Genomic DNA, 22165 nt, shown 5'->3' with positions numbered 1-22165 from the left:
TACAAACTGATCAAAATTTCTATTCTCACAGATAAAATAATTCTGGATAACCTAAGAAATACTAACTAAAAATTAGTTCTGATAATTGGTAGGAAAAGACTATATAAGTATTACAAACTATTCAAATCCAAACACTGTATTCCCTAGATGATAAAATAAATCATTTAATTTGTATTTTAATGGTATTTTTTGTTGCTCCCAAATAACCTTACAAAAAGGAAAAGCTAGATTGGCAGGAGATCAAATTACTAAAAGCAAAAGGTTTCTCTACAGTTAACATGGATTTTCCGTAATTAAACTCATAATTATTATTTATTTTTTTTTTTAGACAGAGTCTTGCTTTGTCACCCAGGCTGGAGTGCAGTGGCGTGATCTCGGCTCACTGCAAGCTCCACCTCCCGGGTTCACGCCATTCTCCTGCCTCAGCCTCCCGAGTAGCTGGGACTACAGGTGCTCACCGTGACGCACGGCTAATTTTTTGCATTTTTAGTAGAGACGGGGTTTCACCGTGTTAGCCAGGATGGTCTCGATTTCCTGACCTCGTGATCCGCCCGCCTCGGCCTCCCAAAGTGCTGGGATTACAGGTGTGAGCCACCACGCCTGGCCTAAACTCATAATTTATTGTATTAGACATAATTATAATACATTATATGTTACAGTATAATTACTAGTATTTTGGAGGTCATGAGATTTTGTTTCTATGGCTCAAAACTTCCTCCTAGGCATTTCTTAGCTGGCACCTCAAATTCATTAACTAAAAAACAGAACTTTTCTTTCCCAAATTCCTCTTCTCTTCTCTTGGGTTTAAAACCTGGAAGTCATCTTTACCTTATTCATCTCTTTCATCCTTCATATCAATCAGTTACTAAACTAGTCTAGCCCTCCCATCTAATCCACCATTACATCAACAGCAGATTACAATTTAGAAGAGTGAGAGCCTCCCAAAGAAATCAGCCCTCCCAGCCTCAGCTGAAATCATCAGCCAGGAGTTGCCTGGACTCTCTCTCACAGCACAGACAGGCCCACCAACAGTGGCAGAGGTCAGACAGCTCCTGTCCTAGAGTCAAGTCCTTTTCCAACTATGCTGCGGTACCCATTTGACTCCTTCAAGGATTCTCTGTACCCCTGTGTTCTACCTGTATGTTTGGACTGCACCTATGGCTGTATCTACACTTCAGAGTTCATCTGGTTTGATATCCTTACTACACAAAGTATAATTTGCAAAACTGGGAATTCACGCTGTATCACCCCAGACATACTGAATCATATTATGCATTTTAACAAGATCCCTAAGTGACTTGTATGCACATTTCAGTTTTGTATTCTCTATGAAGAACCTTTAACTTGGCTGGGCATGGTGGCTCATGCCTGTAATCCCAGCACTTTGGGAGGCCAAGGCAGGTAGATCACCTGAAGTTGGAAGTTCGAGACCAGCCTGGCCAACATGGCAAAACGCTGTCTCTATTAAAAATACAAAAATTGGCTGGGCATGGTGGTGCAGGCCTGTAGTCCCAGCTACTCAAAAGGCTGAGGCAGGAGAATCGCTTGAACCTGGGAGGCGGAGGCTGCAGTGAGCTGAGATAGTGCCACTGCACTCCAGTCTGGGTGACACAGTAGGACTCTGTCTCAAAAAAAAAAAAAAAAAAAAAAAATCTTTAATTATACTACAGTTTCATAAATTTGCCATTTCTGCATTTGTACTTATTCTCTTATCTGCACTGTGTCTTCTTTTCCTCAAAACACAAACAAATCCTACCCAACTCAAGTTTCCACCATTTCCACAGAGTTTTCTCTAAAGTCCACACTGATCTTAATATTCTCAAAACTATTCTCAAAACTTAAGCCTTTAGTCATCACCATATGCTTTCAATTACATCCTGTTTTATCTGAAATGTTACTTAAAGTTTTAGTTTTGTCTCTCCATACAGATAGGCTCCTAGAGGGCAGAGGCCATGGCTCAATTTTCTTTTGTATTTCCTTTCTTCATGGTGCTCAACACAGAGTTAAATAGTCAACACCCAATAAATATTTGTTGGTTGACTGAGCTGAGTATCTTTTGAAATAATTTATTGTTCTAGGAAGACCATTCATTACATATATGGCACATTAAAGCTACTCATTCAGGCCAGGCGCAGTGGTTCACACCTATAATCCCAGCACTTTGAGAGGCCAAGATGGCCAGATCACCTGAGGACAGGAGTTTGAGACCAGGCTGGCCAACATGACCAAATCCTGTCTCTACTAAAAATACAAAAATTAGCTGGGTGTGGTGGCACACACCTGTAATCTCAGCTACTGGGGAGGCTGAGGCAGGAGAATCATTTGAACCTGGGAGGTGGAGACTGCAGTGAACAAAGATGAGGCCACTGCATTCCAGTCTGGGCAACAGGGCGAGACTCTGTCTCCAAAAAAAAAAAAAAAAAAAAAAAAAAAATCTACCCATTCAAGGCCAAATTAAAAAATTACAGAACTTGAAAAATTATGAATTAATAAAAACATGTAAGCCACAAAATTACTCAATTTTGTTAGATCTGGGTAACATAAAATAAAAATATTACCTCTGGATTTTCACTTAAGTATATTTGTTTAGATATGTTGTTTATTGTACAGATCCACTGCAAGAGAAAAAAATAGAAAAATATAATTATTTTTTTCTACAAAGCTTCTCTTGTAAAGGCAAATGTTCAATACTCAACTGCAACAGATGTTTCATTAGAAGTAATCCATTTATCTTCCTTATAAGAAAACATTTCATAAAGAGGGTGCGTATAAATATATATAAAAGAACATTCAACATTTTCATTATTTAAATATATGAAAACGTTCAGTAGATTTATATAAGAATCTCAAGTTTAATTCACATAAGAAAATAAAAAATACAGCAATCATGTTAAATTATGCTTAATAATCTATATTTATCTTTTTATATCACTTCCCCTCCTAATCCCCACCAAACAAGACGGTGTGAACTCAGGTATCATAAACACAAATGCAAAAAAAACTTAAAAGACAAATATATTCTTGGCGAATATATTTTACACGCCTCCCTTCTGTCAAGTTTATAAATAATTAGCATAGAAAACAATCTCCACTCTACATCTTCTGCTTCACTCTCGAGGACTGAAGTGCCTGATGAGCCTCACTAATCTAAACAAATATTTTATTTGGTAAATTATGCAGAGAACAGAGACATTTGTGTGTGTTCCTCAGAGACCGAAAGCAAGTTTTAATATTACTCTCTTCCATAAGAAGTAAATAAAGGTAGATCTCTATAGCATTTCCAACTTTTATCTTTTACCAACACAATTATAATGCCAAATTAAAAGGCGAAAAATCAAGCTAAGATATATTTTCATGGAAGAATGTTTCTCAAGATAAAGGTTTGAAGCATCAATTATTGCTAATACCTTACCTTCCATATCTGATATAGTAGGAGTAAAAATGGAGTCAAAAAGAAAAGGCTCATGAGGAAGAACAGAGACTCCCAAATTTTTGTTTTTCTATCTTTCATTTCTCCAAGATTTTCAGCTTTAGTTGTTTCCTTGCCATGTCACATCTGCTGCCACTATGTTCTTAGTGCAGCAAATAGTGTCTCAAAGGATTGGTGAGAGAAGACAGTAAATTAAACTGTCACCTCATGATACTAACAGCCTGCCAGACAGCAACAGTCACAAGGTCATTTCTCAAGCTGAGTCTTTAAAATAGCAGAGATGATCTCTAAGGTCCCTCCCTCTACAAAATTCTGTGAGAAACAAGAATATTGCTCAAGGACAATAGACCTTTACCAAAAAAAGAAAAAGAAAGATTTTTAATTAACTAGGATTTTCCAAAATTTCTACAATAAACATATTAATATATGTTTTGTCATCAGAGAAATATTTTTAAATGTCAGTGAAGAAATGAACTAAGTAAAATCTTACCTCTTCATGATCTTTTTTACTCTCTGCTTGCAAAATTGAAGATCTGGAAGAGAAGAGACATTTGAGCCTCAACTGTTTAAAAAAGTATTTTCAACATAATCTGAGAGAACTTTTTAATCTTTAAAGGTAAAGGCATGTATAAAAACCAATCGGTATTAAAAGAACAAAAACAAAACACAACCAACAGTATCTTAGGAAAAGGAGACCACCAGAGGTATCAGGATGCAGACTTTAACAACTCTGACTTTGGCTACCTATCCCAAGATGTACCAAAAAGGAAACAGGTGCTGATCCTTAGAAGACAGACCATGACAAAGTTACATTTCAGTGAAGGCAATACATTTCAACTTATCATATATATTTCCTATATATTATGAACTTATCATATATATTTCAAATATGCATCAATGATCCTAATAGCAAAAACTTTACTTCATTATTTCTCCTTTAATATTAAATCAAATATTTCAATGTTAATCATTAACATATCATTAATTCACTTTTCTATAGATATAATATTAGAGTTAGAGAAAATAATAATTTTTACTAATTTTGCATCACACCAGGAATATGAAATGGGAAATCAGGTAAGCATTAAACAAAAAGTAAGTACTTATAGTAAGTAACATGTTAACAAGTTGGTAATTTTGATAAATGAATACAGTGATTCCCAATATCTAGTGGGATAAATCCACACAATATTGGCATTCATTGTATGTTTGTAGAAGGAATGTGAAATTAAACAACCATTTTGATAAAGGATAGTGAGCTATAATATCTTTTTTTTTTTTTTTTTGAGACAAAGTCTCACTCTGTTGCCCAGGTTGGAAGGCAGTGGCGTGATCTCGGCTCACTGCAACCTCTGCCTCCTGGGTTCAAGCAATTCCCCCTGCGTCAGCCTCCCAAGTAGATAGGATTACAGGCACCTGCCACAATGCCCAGCTAATTTTTGTATTTTTAGTAGAGACTGGGTTTCACCATGTTGGCCAGGCTGGTCTCAAACTCCTGACCTCAGGTGATCCACCCACCTTGGCCTCCCAAAGAGCTGGGATTACAGGCGTGAGCCACCAAGCCTGGCCTATAGCATCTTTTTTTCAGGGGTAAAGGTCAAATTTATTTATTTGTATAATATCTTAATGTGCATAAATACAGGGGAAAAAAATGACTTTCAGGGAACCCAGAGGCTGCTCCTGATTATTAAATTAAGAAAGTTCAAAGGTTAAAAGCAGTATTTTAATTGAGTGGGGGAAAAATGGCAGATAGTCTAAACATCTATCATTAGGAAAATGTTTAAATTATAATGTATGTCCTTAAATAGATTATAGAATAGCCATTATAACATGTTTTTAATAGGTGGCTGCAAATCCAAATTACAGTATTTCTTCAACTATTTTAAAAATGTACTTAGGTTAAAAATTGGAAGGCAATGGACAAAAAAGTTAATTGTTGCTTTCGATTAATAAGACAGTAGAATTTTTTCATACTCCTTTTTAAACTTTCCATGCTTTTTGAAAATTTCTTTTAAATGCTACTTTAAAGATTCTCATTTAATGCAAAAGTAATAGAAGCTTGGGCGTGGTGGCCCAGGCCTATAATCCTAGCACTTTGGGAGGCTAGCGCAGGAAGACCACTTAGGTCCAGGAGTTGGAGACCAGCCTGGGCAACATGATGAGACATCTCTACAAAAAAAATTTTTTTTAATTGCCAGACATGGTGGCATGCACCTGTGATCCTAGCAACTTGGGATCCTGAGGTGGGAGGATCCCTTGAGCCCAGGAGGTTGGGGCTACAGTGAGCCATGTTCACACCACTGCATTCCAGCCAGGGAGACATAGTAAGACCCCACCTCAAAAAAAGGTAATAGAAATTTTTTTAAATGGTATTATAAACATTAATGGAAAAATAATCTGATCAGAAATATTTGATTAACATTTTAAAATAACACTGTTGTTAGCACCTACTGTATGTCAGTCACATTACATATGTTAGAATTTCTGTTCCTCACAACAATTTACGAAGTAGGGATTACAACCCCCCCACTCACATTTTACATGAACAAAAATGGAGCTGAGAGGGGTTACAGACATTACTCTGCTGTCTGAGACCACAGAGTAAGTAATGGATCCAGAATTTGAACTTTCTGACTCCAGGTTTAGGACTCTTTCCATGAACTTGTTCTGTATTCCCCGATGCTACACAGGATTTTCAGTTCCAGTTCCCTAACATGAAATCACAGGTCTTTACTATATGACATTGCTTTGACAACCTCAAAATATCAACAAACCATTTAACCAAGTCAGAAACAAAAATTCAATATATTTCTACAAGATTAAAAAGCAATTTATCTTAATACATATGAACCTAAAATGTCCATAAAATTTCTAAACAAAAAGGAATTATCCCACATTTCAGAAGTTTAAAATATTATAGATAATTAGTAGTAGGAAAAAATACTAACTTTTTTCCATCGAAAGAGGTGATCTGAAAACAATATCGTCTGTCTTCACAGTCCACAGCCATCACTGAACAGTTGTCTATGTCCATGGCCAGGCCTCCTGCTACATCCCCACGGGCCTGACTCATTAAATTTCCACCCTGCGTGAAGTAAAACTGTCTGTCCCAGGTAGATGACACCAAGCCTGTTTTACTAAATGAAGAAAGCACATTCACTCTTTAATAACAACATACCTGAATCTCATCATCAGCTAGACACAAGATAAAGCATGTTACAAAGAACTGGCTTCCGAAAAGGCACCAAGATGCCAAGAAAATAAATATAAATATGCTTTCAGTCTCTAAAATAAATTCATGTATATTGACTCACTTTTGTGAATGTGTATACAGTTTCCAAAACAAGGCTGGAAATTATCAAACTGTGGCTGTTATAATAACGATCCATAAAATACAGGTTATAGTTCAACTTCTAAGGGAGTAAATTCAAAACAATAGAATTTATTTTATTTCTAGGGTTAACCTGCTTCATCCTATCATCAGGTGAAAACTAACATTTGACTTGGTGCTATAATTACAAATATATTAAAGTATGATAAATGATATTTCGCAGCATTCTCATGTGATGATACTATATGTGAATATTTACTTAAACTCAAATTAGTTTCAGTTCATTTTTTTTTTGAGACAAGAGTCTCACTCTGTCCCCTAGGCTAGAGTGCAGTGGCGCGATCTCGGGTCACCGCAACCTCTGCCTCCCAGGTTCAAGTGATTCTTGTGCCTCAGCCTCCTGAGTAGCTGGGATTACAGGCATAAGCCACCATGCTCGGCTAATTTTTGTATTTTTAGTAGAGGTGGGGCTCCACCATGTTGGCCAGGCTGGTCTCGAACTCCAGACCTCAGGTGATCCACCTGCCTTGGTCTCCCCCAAAGTGCTGGGATCACAGGTGTGAGCCACCACGCCCAGCCTTGGTTTCACTTCTTTTATCATTCTACATTATTCAATAAATAGCTAGGTAGGATTTTACTTCTGAAAAGTATTTACGTACCTCATCTGTCAAAAAGTTCACATAATACTAACACCTCTAAAAAGTTTCAACCTTTAATAAAAATCAAAACAATATGACAGACATCAATTATTTATTATATTCATTTGGTATTGTCTTACATGATATACAATATACAAAAATAACAATAGTTTTCTTACTTCCTAGCATTAAGGTATCCAGCCTTTCGGGTTAAATTTCGATTAACAGGAAATTTGGTGGGGTCTGGGTCAGGCACATATAAGGGATCACTGGCTACTTCCAAATCCTCTATTGTCTGTTGCATGGTCTCTATATCACTGTCCATTTCCCTGCGAACACTGATACAGAACAGATTATTTACTATAAATCACAATCAATGTAGAACTCCTTACTAATCATGTTTACCTGCATATTTGTTTTGGATATGTTTTCTTAAAGAGAGGAAATGTGGCATGCGTGGTTAAAACAACACAAATACATTTTAAAACAGGTTTACAGTTTATTTGAAACTTAGATATTTTGGAAACAATACTAAATTCAAAAAATGAATGAAGCCCCACTGAATCCCTGATTTTGGCATAATTTTCAAACTGCGCCTTTAAAACAGAGGTCCTGTGCCTTTAAAACAACAATCACTTTCATCTCTCTCCATACCGTGGACAGACCACATATACTGCTCAGCATTTTGAACCTGATGAGAACTGCTTTCTCTCTGTCTTTAAGCTTTCATGGCGTGGAAACAATATTTAGTAATCTCCCATTAAACTCCCACAATTTCAAGTTTAAAGATAATTTCACTTATGGGGAATTACTATTATGTGTCTGTTTTATTCAGACATAAAACTGAGTTTAGAATCAAATTATCACCATTAAGAAATTCGAAGTTCACAATCTATGGAAAAAAGAGGTTAAAAAAAAAAAAAAAAAAAAAAAAAAAAAAAAAAAAAGAAGTAACCATGAACCATATAAGAAACTCTCATGGCAGGGAAAATATTCACTCAGGAAATTAAATGATAAATATCTTTACATTATATCACTGAGCTGTTAAGCTATCATTCACATCATTTCATTTTCAATTTTAAGGAAAAAAATACTTACTTCTGAACGCTTGTTCCAATATTAGCTAAAAATTCTTCCAGTTGTTCATTAAGATTTTCAGAACCCATCTTAAAGAAACTTATCTGGAGAGCAGGGAGTTGGGGGAATTGAACAATACAAAAATACATTAAGCAATACTTAAAGTAAATCATATAAACAATCTCTAAGATACATGGTTAGGTAAAAAACAAAGGAATATTCCCATTTGTGTAAAAATACATTGTAGTTTGTGATTTCTACTGCACATGGAGCCATTAAGGAAGTTAGACTTAAATTCCACTACATATCCTTTTATATTTTTTGAATTGGAACAAGTAATACATATGTATGGTTAACAATCTTTTAAAATTGGAAAATAAATTTTAAAGTATTTCCAACAAATTATATAAAGTATTTCATGTTTACTACAAAGATAAGTTTTCTATCTGAGGAATAATCAGTAAAGTACTCTTTTACTTAAATAGATTCAATTTTTTGTTTTTTTTTGAGACAGGGTCTCGCTTTGTCATCCAGACTGCACAGTAACACCTCATTGCAGCCTCAGCCTCCTAGACTCGAGGGATCCTTCCATCTCAGCCTCCCAAGTTGCTGGGACCACGGAGGCATGCTACCAAGCCCAACTAATTTTTTCAATTTTTGTAGAGATGGGGTCTCCCTACATTGCTAAGGCTAGTCTTAAACTCCTGGACTCAAGTGATTCTCCTACCTCGGCCCTACCAAAGTGCTTGATTATAGGCATGAGGCACCGCACCTGGCCTCAATTTTCTTTAAACTCTTAATTTTTAGGAGACTGACACTTTGTCTTATACTACCCAAAACAAATTTCTAGCCCCCTTCCTGATGTACCTTGGGGCACGCTGGAGTTCATCTATTATTTTTAACTCAGGAAGTATGCAAGGAATATGGGATAAACTCAAACCTGTTCATTCTCTTTCAGATCTATTATGAAGCAAGTGTTTAGTTGAAGCTCCAGCAATAGGTGTAACTCTGAAATTCATTTAGCTTTCTGTTCTCAGTCCCCAGCTACAGTGAACAAGTGGTTTCATTTACCCTAAAATATTTGAAATCTTCATTTGCAAGGAAAACCATTCTTCCTAACTTCCTTAAAATAACAGTCTGATGACATTTTTTAAAATTACTTCCACAGACATGAACAAGGATGTTGAAAATAGTTTATAAATCTTTATACTTAATGTAAATATCAAGCTTAATATAAAGCTTTTAGGACAGTTATAATCCAAAATACAGTACAGTATTTACCTGAGCTTGCATGTACCCAAGTAGAGGTTCTAACAATGCTATTTTCTTCTTGTACTGAAGAGTATTTAATGCACAAAAATAATGCATCATGGTCTGGTGTTGTTTCTTTCTGGACGTGTACACATCTTCTGTTACTTCATACTTCACCTTTGAATGAAAAGATTTAAATAATTAAGTAAATAATCTACTATTATTTACTTAATTTTGTATTATCTTCAGTAGGAGCTGTGGAGAAGAGCCCACTGAGGAAAAGGTGTATCACAAGCAATTGAGCATTGATGTTCCTGTTTCTGATCTTTTAGAAATCCTTCAACATACTGGTTAAGCGAATTTTCCTGTTTAACTTCCAACCACATAATTTACAAAATGCACATTGAGGCCAGGCATGGTGGCTCATGCCTGTAATCCCAGCACTTTGGGAGGCCGAGGCAGGAAGATCACTTGAGGCCAGGAGTTTAAGAGCAGCCTGGTCAACATGGTAAAACCCTGTCTCTACTAAAAATGGAAAAAAATTAGCTGGGTGCGGTGGTACATGCCTGTAATTCCAGCTACTAGGGAGGCTGAGGCATGAGAATAGCTTCACCCTGGGAGGTGGAGGTTGCAGTGAGCCAAGATCACACAACTGTACTCCAACCTGGGCGACAGAGACTGTCTCAAAAAAAAAAAAAAAAAAAAAGGCATATTGAAAACAGAATTCTGTACATAACTAAGAATGGTACAGTAACTAAACTAAGCATGGCAGAGAAAGCTTACCACATGGAGGAAGGGCAGACAATTGTTTGTTATTAGTTTAGCCATTAGTCTTTGACTTTGATCAGTTCACAGCATACCAGTCTCCCCTCCTGGTTCTCTCCCTATCAGTCTTCCTCTCTTGTACTTGCTTGTCTTCCCTCACCCATACTTGAAATATGTGTGCTCCCTAGAGTTCTTTTATTCAGACAACATATATTTATTGAATACCTATTATGTAATAGGCATTATGTTCTTCTGTCTTCCTCCTTTCCTTAGAATCCTCAAGTACCAAGAATATTCTAATATTCCAATATATCAATGACTCACAAATTTTATCTCTTCCCTCTCACTCTCCCAAGTGACAGAGGAAACGCATCTCCAGCTGGGTTCTTTATGTGTGTTTATGTGCTACAAATGTACAAAACTGAAAATAGTTTTGTACACAAAACCTGTTCTTCTACTTTGTTTCTTAGCTCTCTTAATTACTACAGGATCCATCCAGACATCCAAGAAATCTAGGACTCATTTTTTATTCCTCCTATTACCACAAGACTTGTCAACTCATACTTAAGAAATATCTCTCGGCCGGGCGCGGTGGCTCAAGCCTGTAATCCCAGCACTTTGGGAGGCCGAGACGGGTGGATCACGAGGTCAGGAGATCGAGACCATCCTGGCTAACACAGTGAAACCCCGTCTCTACTAAAAAATACAAAAAAAACTAGCCGGGCGAGGTGGCGGGCGCCTGTAGTCCCAGCTACTCGGGAGGCTGAGGCAGGAGAATGGCGTAAACCCGGGAGGCGGAGCTTGCAGTGAGCTGAGATCCGGCCACTGCACTCCAGCCTGGGCGACAGAGCGAGACTCCGTCTCAAAAAAAAAAAAAAAAAAAAAAAAAAAAGAAATATCTCTCAAAAGTACTCCTTCCTCTCCACTTTCAGTAACAACCTTAGCTGAGGCCTTCATTATATCTTTGCAAACTATTCCAATTCCTTTCATTGGATTCCCTCTAGTCTTGTCCTCTTCACATTTTCATTAGTATGTTTGTTCTATAACACAACTGCATGATGTTATTCACCTACTTAGAATCCTTTGGCAGTTGTCCACTCCCTCTAACACAAATTTCAAGGTCATTAATATAGTAATCTGGTACCAATATACTTCTTACTCTTTCTGCCATATCTCCAAACATTTCCTTTACTGTCACAGAGTACTCCTAACCTTTACACTCTCCCAACTCCACCATGTGCCTCTGAAAGGCTGTTTTTCTTTCAGGAAAGCAATCTCCAATTCCAAACTAGTGTTATCCACTTATCTTCAATGTAAATGTCACCTTTTAAAAGTGTAACCTTTGCTGGCCGGGTGCAGTGGCTCACACCTGTAATCCCAGCACTTTGGGAGGCTGAGGCGGGCGGATCACCTGAGGTCAGGAGTTTGAGACCAGCCTGGCCAACACGGTGAACACCCACCTCTACTAAAAATACAAAAATTAGCTGAGCATAGTGGCTCACACCTATAATCCCAGTTACTGGGGAGGCTGAGGCAGGAGAATCACCTGAACCCAGGAGGTGGAGGTTGCAGTGAGCCGAGACAGCGCCACTGCACTCCTGCCTGGGAGTCAGAATGAGGCCCTGTCTCAAAAAAAAAAAGTGTAACCTTTCTCAATTCACCAATCAAAGCTAACTGCTCCCCTCTCTGTGCTCTCTCCGCATTTTATTAAAACCCCTATTATTGTATTTAACTAATAACAGAGTTAATCCATGCCTTCTTGTCATCCTTGTACTCTGGTTCCTAGTCGACTTGCATGCCTTCACACAGGTAGCCTTCAATAAATGTGGAGTATCCAGTCTTTGAGGGCAGGAGTGAAGCCTATTCCCATTGTTCCCCCAAGGTACCCAACAGACTGTTTGACATATATTAGGTACTCAATGAATTTTTAAATAAAATGAAGTTGGTGAAAAAGTGTTTTTTAAAATACTTTGAACAGCCAGAAGTAATGTAAAATATATCAAATTTTATACCTAGAGCCTTTGACTACTTCTCTAAGGCCAAGTGACTATTAGAGATCTCAAAATGTATACATTTTATCAATACACCATTAAGTAGTAGTCTGCAGCGAAAATTAGAAAACGAAAAGGAAATCAATCTTCATACTAAACTTTGTGTGAGAAACATTTCCTTTGTCACAGTAGCTGTTGCACAGTAAATTGTACCCAACTATGGATTCCCACAAGCAGTCACTGCGTTTCCAACAGCAGCTGCAGCCAAGGCTACAGACACCAACACCCAGGCACAGAGATCACCTCAGTCACAAGCATCTAGAAAGACCTACACATCAAGCTTTGGACTAGGTGCTGGAGAAAGACATGATCTTAAGGCACGCCCAGAAGAACTTGTTAATACTCTGTTCTCTGATCTTTACTTGAATGCATTTCTCCTCAAATACAGTGTAATATTTCTGTATTTCACTCCTTGAACAAATATCAAAAGATATATATTTCTGTAAATAAGGAGGGCCTCATAACAGAATTTCATTATGTGTGTGACAATTCTACTTCTTGACCACTCTATCTCAGAAGACATTTTTGAACACACATATATATTCAAACAGAACCAATGCCATGTCATCGAAATACAAAGCAACAAGAGGCAATGTTATATACTGGGCATTAGTTACATTTCCAGAATAGTTATGTTTACTTATAACATCAAATTTTGGCCGAAGAAAATATTTTGTTTAAAGAGATCAATGATTATCAGAAAGGTTTCGAACAGCTAGAAGGAAAGAAAAAACTAAGGGTAATATAACAAAACATACAAAGTAACTGCTGGCTCTATTTTGATAGAGGAAAAACTAGACCACCTAATGAACAGTTGTTAATCATGACACTGAAGGAATAAATATGTATCACACCTTGTCATTTTCTCTTTTTTTGGATAATCGGCTATATCTGTTAATTGCAGCATCATGATCTGGAAAAAAGAAACGAGTGTTAACAATACAACAGTACTTTTCAAAACTTACAAATGCTTTCAATGGTCTTCACATGTGCATCTTTCCACAAACGTACTAAAGCAAGAATTTCCTACCACATGATCACTGAACTCAAATTTTCCCCACAGCCAAATTTCCCCTAAATTATGTGTCTACTTCTCAAACTGGTTTTTAAAAAATTAATTCCAGGAAACTAATGCAGTAAAGCTTTTTAAAGTATTTTGTAGTACAAAAATAGCAAACGCAGCTTAGACACAGTGGCACATGCCAATAGTCCCAGCTAATCAGGAGGATGGGGCAGCAGGATCACTACAGTATGCTATGATTGTGGCTTCAATAGCCACTGCACTCCAACCTGGGCAACACAGCAAGACCCCATATCTTAAAATATATACACACATATATATACACACACACACATATATACATATATATATCTCTAACACTCATTAATGAAAAATTGGGATATATAAAAGAACAAGAAAGGTAAAATACTATAACATCTCTTTAAGCATTATGAAGATAGTAACCTATAAGACTTAATTTCCTTAAGATTTAAATTACACTGTATAACCAGTGTAATTTAAGAAGCAATACTGATTTAAGTAATGTTCACTTATTTTTAATTGGGTTCTTTTTTTTTTCAATTATTACAAAGAATCTAGCCACAGATATGCACTGATAAACAAATACATCACTGCAAGAAATAAGTATGCAAATTATAGGGCTTACCGTTACTTGCAATCTGAAATACTTCCTTTAACGTTAGTATTTCTGAAAAAGTTCAAGAATAATTTAAGTTTGGCATATTTATGAAATACATTTGTTTGGAAAATAATAACTGCTACTTAAACTATAATTAAAACTCCAAATAATATTTCATACTTCAACATTCAGGGTGAAAAAGCTATTCTGTGTTTCAGCTAGTCTATGAAACATTTACTATCATTAGCAACAGTTACACCACCAGAAAATCTACTTGCTACAAATTAGTGATATGACAGAAAAACAAATTTAAACACCCACTGTAAATGGTAAGATATGCAAATATTCTGATTTAGTGCCAGAATCATGCATTTTTGGTATATGAATCTAAACATTCAAATGCTAAACGAGAAACAAAACATCTTATTAATAAGATTATGCCATTCAGTCCCCTTACACTGAAGAAAAGAGATCTTGTTCTAGACCTTAGAAATGACCATTCTTGAGGATCACAACCACAATTAGTAACTCCATCTTTAAAATACATTAGAGATGTATTGGTGACTGAGTAAAGGTGGCACAGGTTGCTGTCCAGAAATGGTGGTAGGTATAGAATAGTATGATAATATGCATTTGTCTGTATTCCATGTATAATTTAAATACTTTACCATTACTGATACATTAGTTCAATATTTTTAATCTCTCTACATATTTTGGAAGTAAGTCTGTATGGCTGAGATTACAAGTTATGGGAAAGCAGAACCAATTCTATAAAACTCTCATTGTATCACCTAGTAATCCTAAGTGGGTAAAAATAAAACCCACAAACAACCAGGTTGCAGACTGTTAAATGTGCCAGTACCCCTACCTCTTGCCACTTCGGCCCATACACACACCTCTATACCCTGTGCCACTATCCTAACTCAGGCCTTGGTCACATCTCACTGGACACCCACAACTTCCCAGTCTAGTCTCCTACATAACAAGGCTACTCTATTCCATCCTCCAAAGGAATTGTGTCTCTCCTTAAAGACCCCCATTGACTTCTCCTTTGCTCATAAACTGAAGTCTAGCCTCTTAGCATGACCTACTCCCATCTCCTCTGTTTCTGGATTCATCTCCTGCCTCACTCTAACACATCCAGCATTGCAGCCACACTGAGTTTCTTGCTACTGTCAAATAGGCTGTGTGTTTCTAAAAGCCATACTTTGTGCACTCTAGTCCCTCTAACAGAACAATGACTCTTCTGGCAAATTCCTTTTCACTGTTCAATGCTCATGTCACATCCTTGGGTGAAGCCTTGCTGACCCCTCCTAACAGCCCCGCCAGCACCTTGCTCATTCCCTAATTATAAGAGACATAAGTGTTGTAATTATGCGTGTGCCCACTTCCTTCTCTAGAATTTCTCAAAAGAGGGGTATCTTACCCATATCGGTATTTCTCAATATCTAGTTTGATATCTAGCAGGAGCTCCTATAAATGTTTGATAACTGAGCAAAGTAAGAGTGGCACAGGTTGTGGTCAAGAAATGGTATAGGTATAGAGTAATATGCATTTTACAAGCGTTGATCTTACAGCCAATGAAAGTAAACATAAGCTTGACTTCAATACCTTTCAGATCTCTTTCTTTAAACTGGGTAATGGGGAACATCATGGCATCAGCAAGTTGAGTTGAAAGTACTGCATGACAAGAGCTAAGCTAGAAAAAGAAAGACCAAAAAGGCCAAATAACTATACACAGACATTTAACCAGTGTTATGTAAATTAAACAGAATCTAGCAAAAAAGGTTCTGATGTATTTTATATAGGCAAACACTAAAAATTACGTGATACAGTACAAAATATTATATAGTAAAAAAAAATTCCATTTACTAAACTCTTAGAAAACACAGAATGACCTTGGATTTGGTAACGGTTTCTTGCATATGACACTAAAAGCACAAGGAACAAAAGAAAATATATAATGGACATCATCAAAATTTAAAACTTCTATGCATCAAAGCATACCATCAAGAAAGTGAAAAGAAAAAAAAACAACTCAGAATGGGAGAAAATATTTGCCAATTATGTATGTGATACATAACTTGTATCTAGAAAGAGAACATTTACAACTTAATAATAAAAAGACAACCAATTTAAAAACGGGCAAAGGATCTGTATAACTTCTTCAAAGATAAACAAATGGCCAATAAGCATATGAAAAGGTGCTCAATATCATTACACATCAAGAAAGTGCAAATGAAAACCACAATGAGAGACCACTTCACACTCACTCAGATGGCTATAATTTTTTTAAAAATTTTAAATACACACAAACAAAAATAATTGTTGGTGAGGATGTGGAAAAACTGGAACCCTCCTACATTGCTGGTAGGAATGTAAAATGGTGCAGGCACTGTAGAAAACAGTTTGGTGGTTTTCTACATTATTTAACTTTTAAATAAACAAACATAAAATTACCATGCAATGACCCAGCAATCCCATTTCTGGGTACCTACTCAAGAGAACTGAAAACTGTTGTTCAAAAAAAAACAAAAAAAACTGTATATGAATGCTCATAACAACATTATTTGAACTAGTTAAAAGGTAGAAACAACACAAATGAACAAGGACTAGATAAACAGATACAGATATATAAAGAGATGACTAGAAAAACAAAACTTGATATATCCATAACAATGAAATTTTATTTAGCCAAAAAAGGAATGAAGTACTGAGGCATATTACAACCCGAATGAACCTTGAACACATTATGCTAAGTGAAAGCAGACATTAAAAACTCTAAAATTATGAGTTCATTTATATGAAATATCAAAAGTAGGCAAAGTCATACAGAAAGAAAGCAGATTGTCATGCATGTGGCTCAAGCCTATAATCCCAGCACTTTGGGAGGCCGAGACGGGCGGATCACGAGGTCAGCAGATCGAGACCATCCTGGTTAACACGGTGAAACCCCGTCTCTACTAAAAAAACACAAAAAACTAGCCGGGTGAGGTGGCGGGAGCCTGTAGTCCCAGCTACTCAGGAGGCTGAGGCGGGAGAATGGCGTAAACCCGGGAGGTGGAGCTTGCAGTGAGCTGAGATCCGGCCACTGCACTCCAGCCTGGGCGACAAAGCCAGACTCCGTCTCAAAAAAAAAAAAAAAAAAAAAGAAAGCAGATTAGTGGTTGACAAGGACTGAGGGAGCAGAGAGGTGGAAGTGACTGCTTGATACGGTTTGGCTGTCCCCACCCAAATCTCATCTTCAATTGTAGCTCCCATAATTCCCACATGTTGTGGGAGGGGCCCCCTGGGAGACAACTGAATCATAGGGGCAGTTTCCCCCATACTGTTCTTGTGGTAGTGAGTAAGTTTCACGAAATCTGATGATTTTTAAGGGGTTCCCCTTTCACTTGTCTTTCATTCTCTCTCATGTGCTGCCATGTAAGATGTGCCTTTCGCCTTCCGCCACGATTGTGAGGCCTCCCCAGCCACGTGGAACTGTGAGTCCATTAAACCTCTTTTTCTTTATAAATTACCCATCTCAGGTATGTCTTTATCAGCAGTGTGAAAACAGATTAATTCACTGCTTAACGGGCACAAGGCTTCCTTTGAGATGATGAAAATGTCCTAAAAACCAGACAGTGGTTATGGTTGCATAGCACTGTGAATGTACTAAATGTCACGAATGGCAAATTTTATGCTATGTGTACTTTATCACAATTTTTGAAATGAAAAAAATTACATTATTTCTTTATCTTGATTTCCTGGTAAAACATTTTGCTATAATGGGTTATTAAAATATTTCAAAAAAAAATATTTTTCCAGGTAAGATTCTAGAAAACACAGGACTATCGAATGGTCCATGTGAAAAGAAGAGATTTTACTGCAACAGTAGAGAATAGTTATTGATTCTCCATAAGCTCTCACTACCTTTTCTTCCTGTTAGCTTTCAGGTCTTTGTTTTAATGATTTGTTGTGGTGACCGATCTGAGGAATTCAGGGTTGATTTTGGCTGTTTAGGATGGCAGGATTAATAAAGACTAAACAGTAAAATGTTGCTTAGAGCAACAACAAAGAACCCAGATGTAGCTCACTACCTAACTCTTCTCTCCCTGCCTACATCTAATGACACATGTCAAGACTGAATGTTACATGGACTACATATAGAAGAAGCACATCTATATGTTTATTCCTGGAAAACAATGTTTTAATCTGGTAAAGAAAGTATTGTTTTGATGAGCCAGCCACCAGGATGTGGAAGTAAGATTCTTCTTTAGTCATCTCTGTAATAGAGCTTTACTCATAAAATAAAAGCCTGGGTAACTTAATTATAAGACCATTTAATCAAGCAAAATAAAATAAAAGTTTACCTCATCTATAACTTTTGAAAACTGTTGCAATGTAGAGCTCATAACTTCATCATCACCTCCCAATGGAAAACGCTGAAAAACGAGAAACAGAGATGAGGTAAAGTTTCAACGTCGTGTCTTTTGGGAATGACATTACTATAATTTACATTTTTAAATAACTTTAGAAAAACTTCCAAAATTTTGAATAAGCTCTAAAATATCATTTAACTAAAATTGTGTAATGTATATAATTAATAAACATTAATTGTTTGTTAAGTAACCAATTGACATGGCATATTGGAATCTCCACCGTACTCGAAGTTCAAAGATTTAGCATTTAGCTCCAGTTCCTCCAATAATGGTGTAACGTTGAGCAAGTCACAACTTCTTCATTTGTAAAAAGAACACAGGTAAACTAGATAGCCTCTGTATTTAATATTAAATCATTAAAATTATCTGAACGTAAGTGCTATCATGAAATTTCGATGGTATATTCTGTGAATTCAAGAAAACTTAAGGATTCTTGTTGAAAGTCTATCTATACAGATACTATACTTTTAAAATTATGCTTTTAAAACTTTGATATACGATACCTGTTTTTCATATTCTTTTAAAAGTTTTGAGGTCAGGTGTGTTGCTGCACTTAATTCATTCTATGGAAAAAGCATTCAAATTAGCATGATCATACCGAGAAAAAAGTTTTAGTTGAATATACCTAATTTATTTATTATCACTTAACATAAATATTTTTAAAACCTTCATTAAATCACTGGAAAGGCGTACTACCATTAAAGCACTTTAAAAGAAAACTCAAACCATAAAATAGACACTCTCAAGGAATTCAGCAGTGTTCCTGGTGTTTGTTTGTTTGTTGCTAATAAAAACTAAGCACTAAATACTTTAAAGCCTTAGCAAAATCTTTAGAGAGTCTACGTTGATGACTGATTATTGCTCTCTGTAGATGCTGTTACTAGACTACAGTAAGCACTTAATAATATACAACCAAAATGTAGTTGACCTAGTCATATAATACAGCAACACAGCCATATGAAAAACTTTTAGTTTTTTTAGTGACTATAACAAATATGACATTTCTTTAACATATCATATATCTGTGTGGTCAGAAAGCAAAGCTTCAGAGCCTGATCACAAGGAAAAACTAAACAACATAGCAACTTTTAAGTATGTAAGGAAAATGTGAAGCCAGAAAGCAAACAATATGAGAAGGGAAAAAAATAAAACTTGTACACTTAATTAATCCCAAAGAAAGTATATCACAGAACCTAGGTTGCTGTTTAAGCTTATAATTAAGTTATCCAAACATAGCTTCAAATTTTATTCCTGGTCAACAAGAAAACCTAGTCATACCCTTCATCTTCTTGTACTCCAGAGGTATATCTAATTTTTAGTGCCTTCTTTTAACTTGACAGAGGCAGCCAACTTTCAAATCCTCTACTGAAAAAGGGGAAGTGTTGGCCATTTGCAGTGGCTCACACCTGTAATCCCAGCACTTTGGGAGGCTGAGGCGGGCAGATCACCTGAGGTCAGGAGTTCAAGACTAGCCTGGCCAACATGGTGAAACCCCACCTCTAGTAAAAATACAAAATTATCCGGGCGTAGTGGCGCACGCCTGTAATCCCAGCTACTCAGGAGGCTAAGGCAGGAGAATTGCTTGAACCTGGGAGGTGGAGGGTGCAGTGAGTCGAGATTGCGCCATTGCACTTCAACCTGGGAGACATGAGCAAAACTCCGTCTCCAAAAAAAAAAAAAAAAGGGCCAGGCACAATCCCAGCACTTTGGGAGGCCAAGGTGGGCGGATCACCTGACGTCAGGAGTTCAAGACCAGCCTGACCAACACGGAGAAACCCCGTCTCTACTAAAAATACAAAATTAGCCAGCATGCTGGTGCATGCCTGTAATCCCAGCTACTCAAGAGGCTGAGGCAGGAGAATCACTTGAACCCAGGGGGGCGGAGGACGCGGTGAGCCGAGATCACGCCACTGCACTCCAGTCTGGGCAACAAGAGCAAAGCTCCATCTCAAAAAAATAAATAAATAAATAAAGTGGGGGTGGGGAAGTGTTCCATAGGATTGTAATAAGCATGATTAGGGAAAATACCAGTGATGACATGGGATCTTCATTCAAATATTAGGAAAGATCACTATCAGTGAGTTTCATGGGGGGTTTCCCCCAAACTATGTTTGGGGAGAATGGGCAGATGCTTCAATCTTCTATCACTTTTGTAGTACTACAAACTGTACTCTAGTAGTTGAAATGTCAGTTCTGTAATACACAATGTTCATTCATCCATTCAACAAATATTTATTACTAGGAGCCTAGTACAGGGTTAAGCACTGGTAAACAAGACAGACACTACCTATCCTTATGAGGCTTAAAAATTCATGTTTTAAAAGCATCAAGTTAGTCCTCAGTGTTTTACCTGTGCATCATAAATCCGATGCATAGCTTGATACAACTGATTCATATAGTTGGAAATAGCTGTGGCATCTTCTTCAAATACACCCAGTAAAGACCTTGTCTGTATAAAATAATAGCAGTAAGTTTATGTTAATCATAATACAAATCAGATGGAAAAATATTTTTTCTAAAGGAAGCAAAAATCATAGGATATTAAAGTTCTAGTAATTCTGAGTTTTAATCTATTTTCTCTCTTTGGTAGTAATGTTAAAAAGTCAGAGTTTTTTTGTTCTCAGTTTCACTTCAACAAAGCAGAGGTATTTTCCAACTATGTCACACAAACTTTAGGAGAAACAACAGAGGTATATTTTCAGAAACCAAAAATTCTATAAGACAAATCAACAGAAACATTCAAAGCTAAATTAACAGCATTCTATGTAGTATAAATATTTTGAATGTCTTACTTCAGGATAATTTAGTATGATTTTTTTTTTTTTCTATAGTTTTTTCTAGAAGAGGCCAAACCCCTCCCTGTCCTAATCTAAAAATACCACAGTACACCCTCCCCAACATGGCCAACTGTTCAGCACATAAAATGCTAACTACGTTTTTCTGAATGCACAATTTGGGGGTTTTCCTTTCTTCTTCTTTATACACGTCTATATGGTTTGGCTTTTGTTTTGTTTTGTCGTTTTTCTACTATGTACATTTAAAAATTATCTTCATTTTAGGCCGGGCACGGCAGCTCATGCCTGTAATCTCAGCACTTTGGGAGGCCGAGGCAGGCAGATCACGAGGTCAGGAGATTGAGACCATCCTGGCTAACACAGTGAAACCCCGTCTCTACTAAAAATACAAAAATTAGCCAGGCGAAATGTCTTACTTCAGGATAATTTAGTATGATTATTTCTTTTCTTCTATAGTTTTTTCTAGAAGAGGCCAAACCCCTCCCTGTCCTAATCTAAAAATACCACAGTATACTCTCCCCAACATGGCCAACTCTTCAGCATATAAAACGCTAACTAGGTTTTTCTGAATGCACAATTTGGGGGTTTCCTTTCTTCTTCTTTATACACGTCTATATTGTTTGGCTTTTGTTTTGTTTTCTCATTTTTCTACTATGCACATTTAAAAATTACCTTCATTTTAGGCTGGGCACGGCAGCTCATGCCTGTAATTTCAGCACTTTGGGAGGCCAAGGCAGGCAGATCACGAGGTCAGGAGATTGAGACC

The 22165-nt window shown here is 36.8% G+C and overlaps 2 protein-coding genes across 3 annotated transcripts in view; both read right to left on the bottom strand.

Moving 5' to 3' along the window:
* PDE12 (phosphodiesterase 12) overlaps nt 1–22165 on the bottom strand; it is a 508182-nt gene that overhangs the window by 298336 nt on the left and 187681 nt on the right. The gene's annotated exons all lie outside the window — the stretch shown is intronic.
* Nucleotides 1–22165, bottom strand: part of APPL1 (adaptor protein, phosphotyrosine interacting with PH domain and leucine zipper 1) — a 47348-nt gene that overhangs the window by 17416 nt on the left and 7767 nt on the right. For both annotated transcript variants that reach the window (XM_050781156.1, XM_050781158.1), the window contains exons 2-13: nt 20955–21053; nt 19108–19167; nt 18536–18607; nt 15795–15882; nt 14211–14252; nt 13398–13456; nt 9758–9904; nt 8498–8580; nt 7579–7737; nt 6379–6567; nt 3921–3963; nt 2559–2615 (exon numbers count right to left, since the gene is read on the bottom strand). In XM_050781156.1, coding sequence (XP_050637113.1) covers nt 2559–2615; nt 3921–3963; nt 6379–6567; nt 7579–7737; nt 8498–8580; nt 9758–9904; nt 13398–13456; nt 14211–14252; nt 15795–15882; nt 18536–18607; nt 19108–19167; nt 20955–21053 — 1098 coding nt within the window. The remainder of the gene's footprint in view (nt 1–2558; nt 2616–3920; nt 3964–6378; nt 6568–7578; nt 7738–8497; nt 8581–9757; nt 9905–13397; nt 13457–14210; nt 14253–15794; nt 15883–18535; nt 18608–19107; nt 19168–20954; nt 21054–22165) is intronic.

This window comes from Macaca thibetana, chromosome 2, assembly GCF_024542745.1.
Source record: "Macaca thibetana thibetana isolate TM-01 chromosome 2, ASM2454274v1, whole genome shotgun sequence".
NCBI lineage: Eukaryota > Metazoa > Chordata > Mammalia > Primates > Cercopithecidae > Macaca > Macaca thibetana.
The sequence above is the reverse complement of the archived record's forward strand: the minus strand, read 5'-3'. Positions and strand labels throughout refer to the sequence as shown.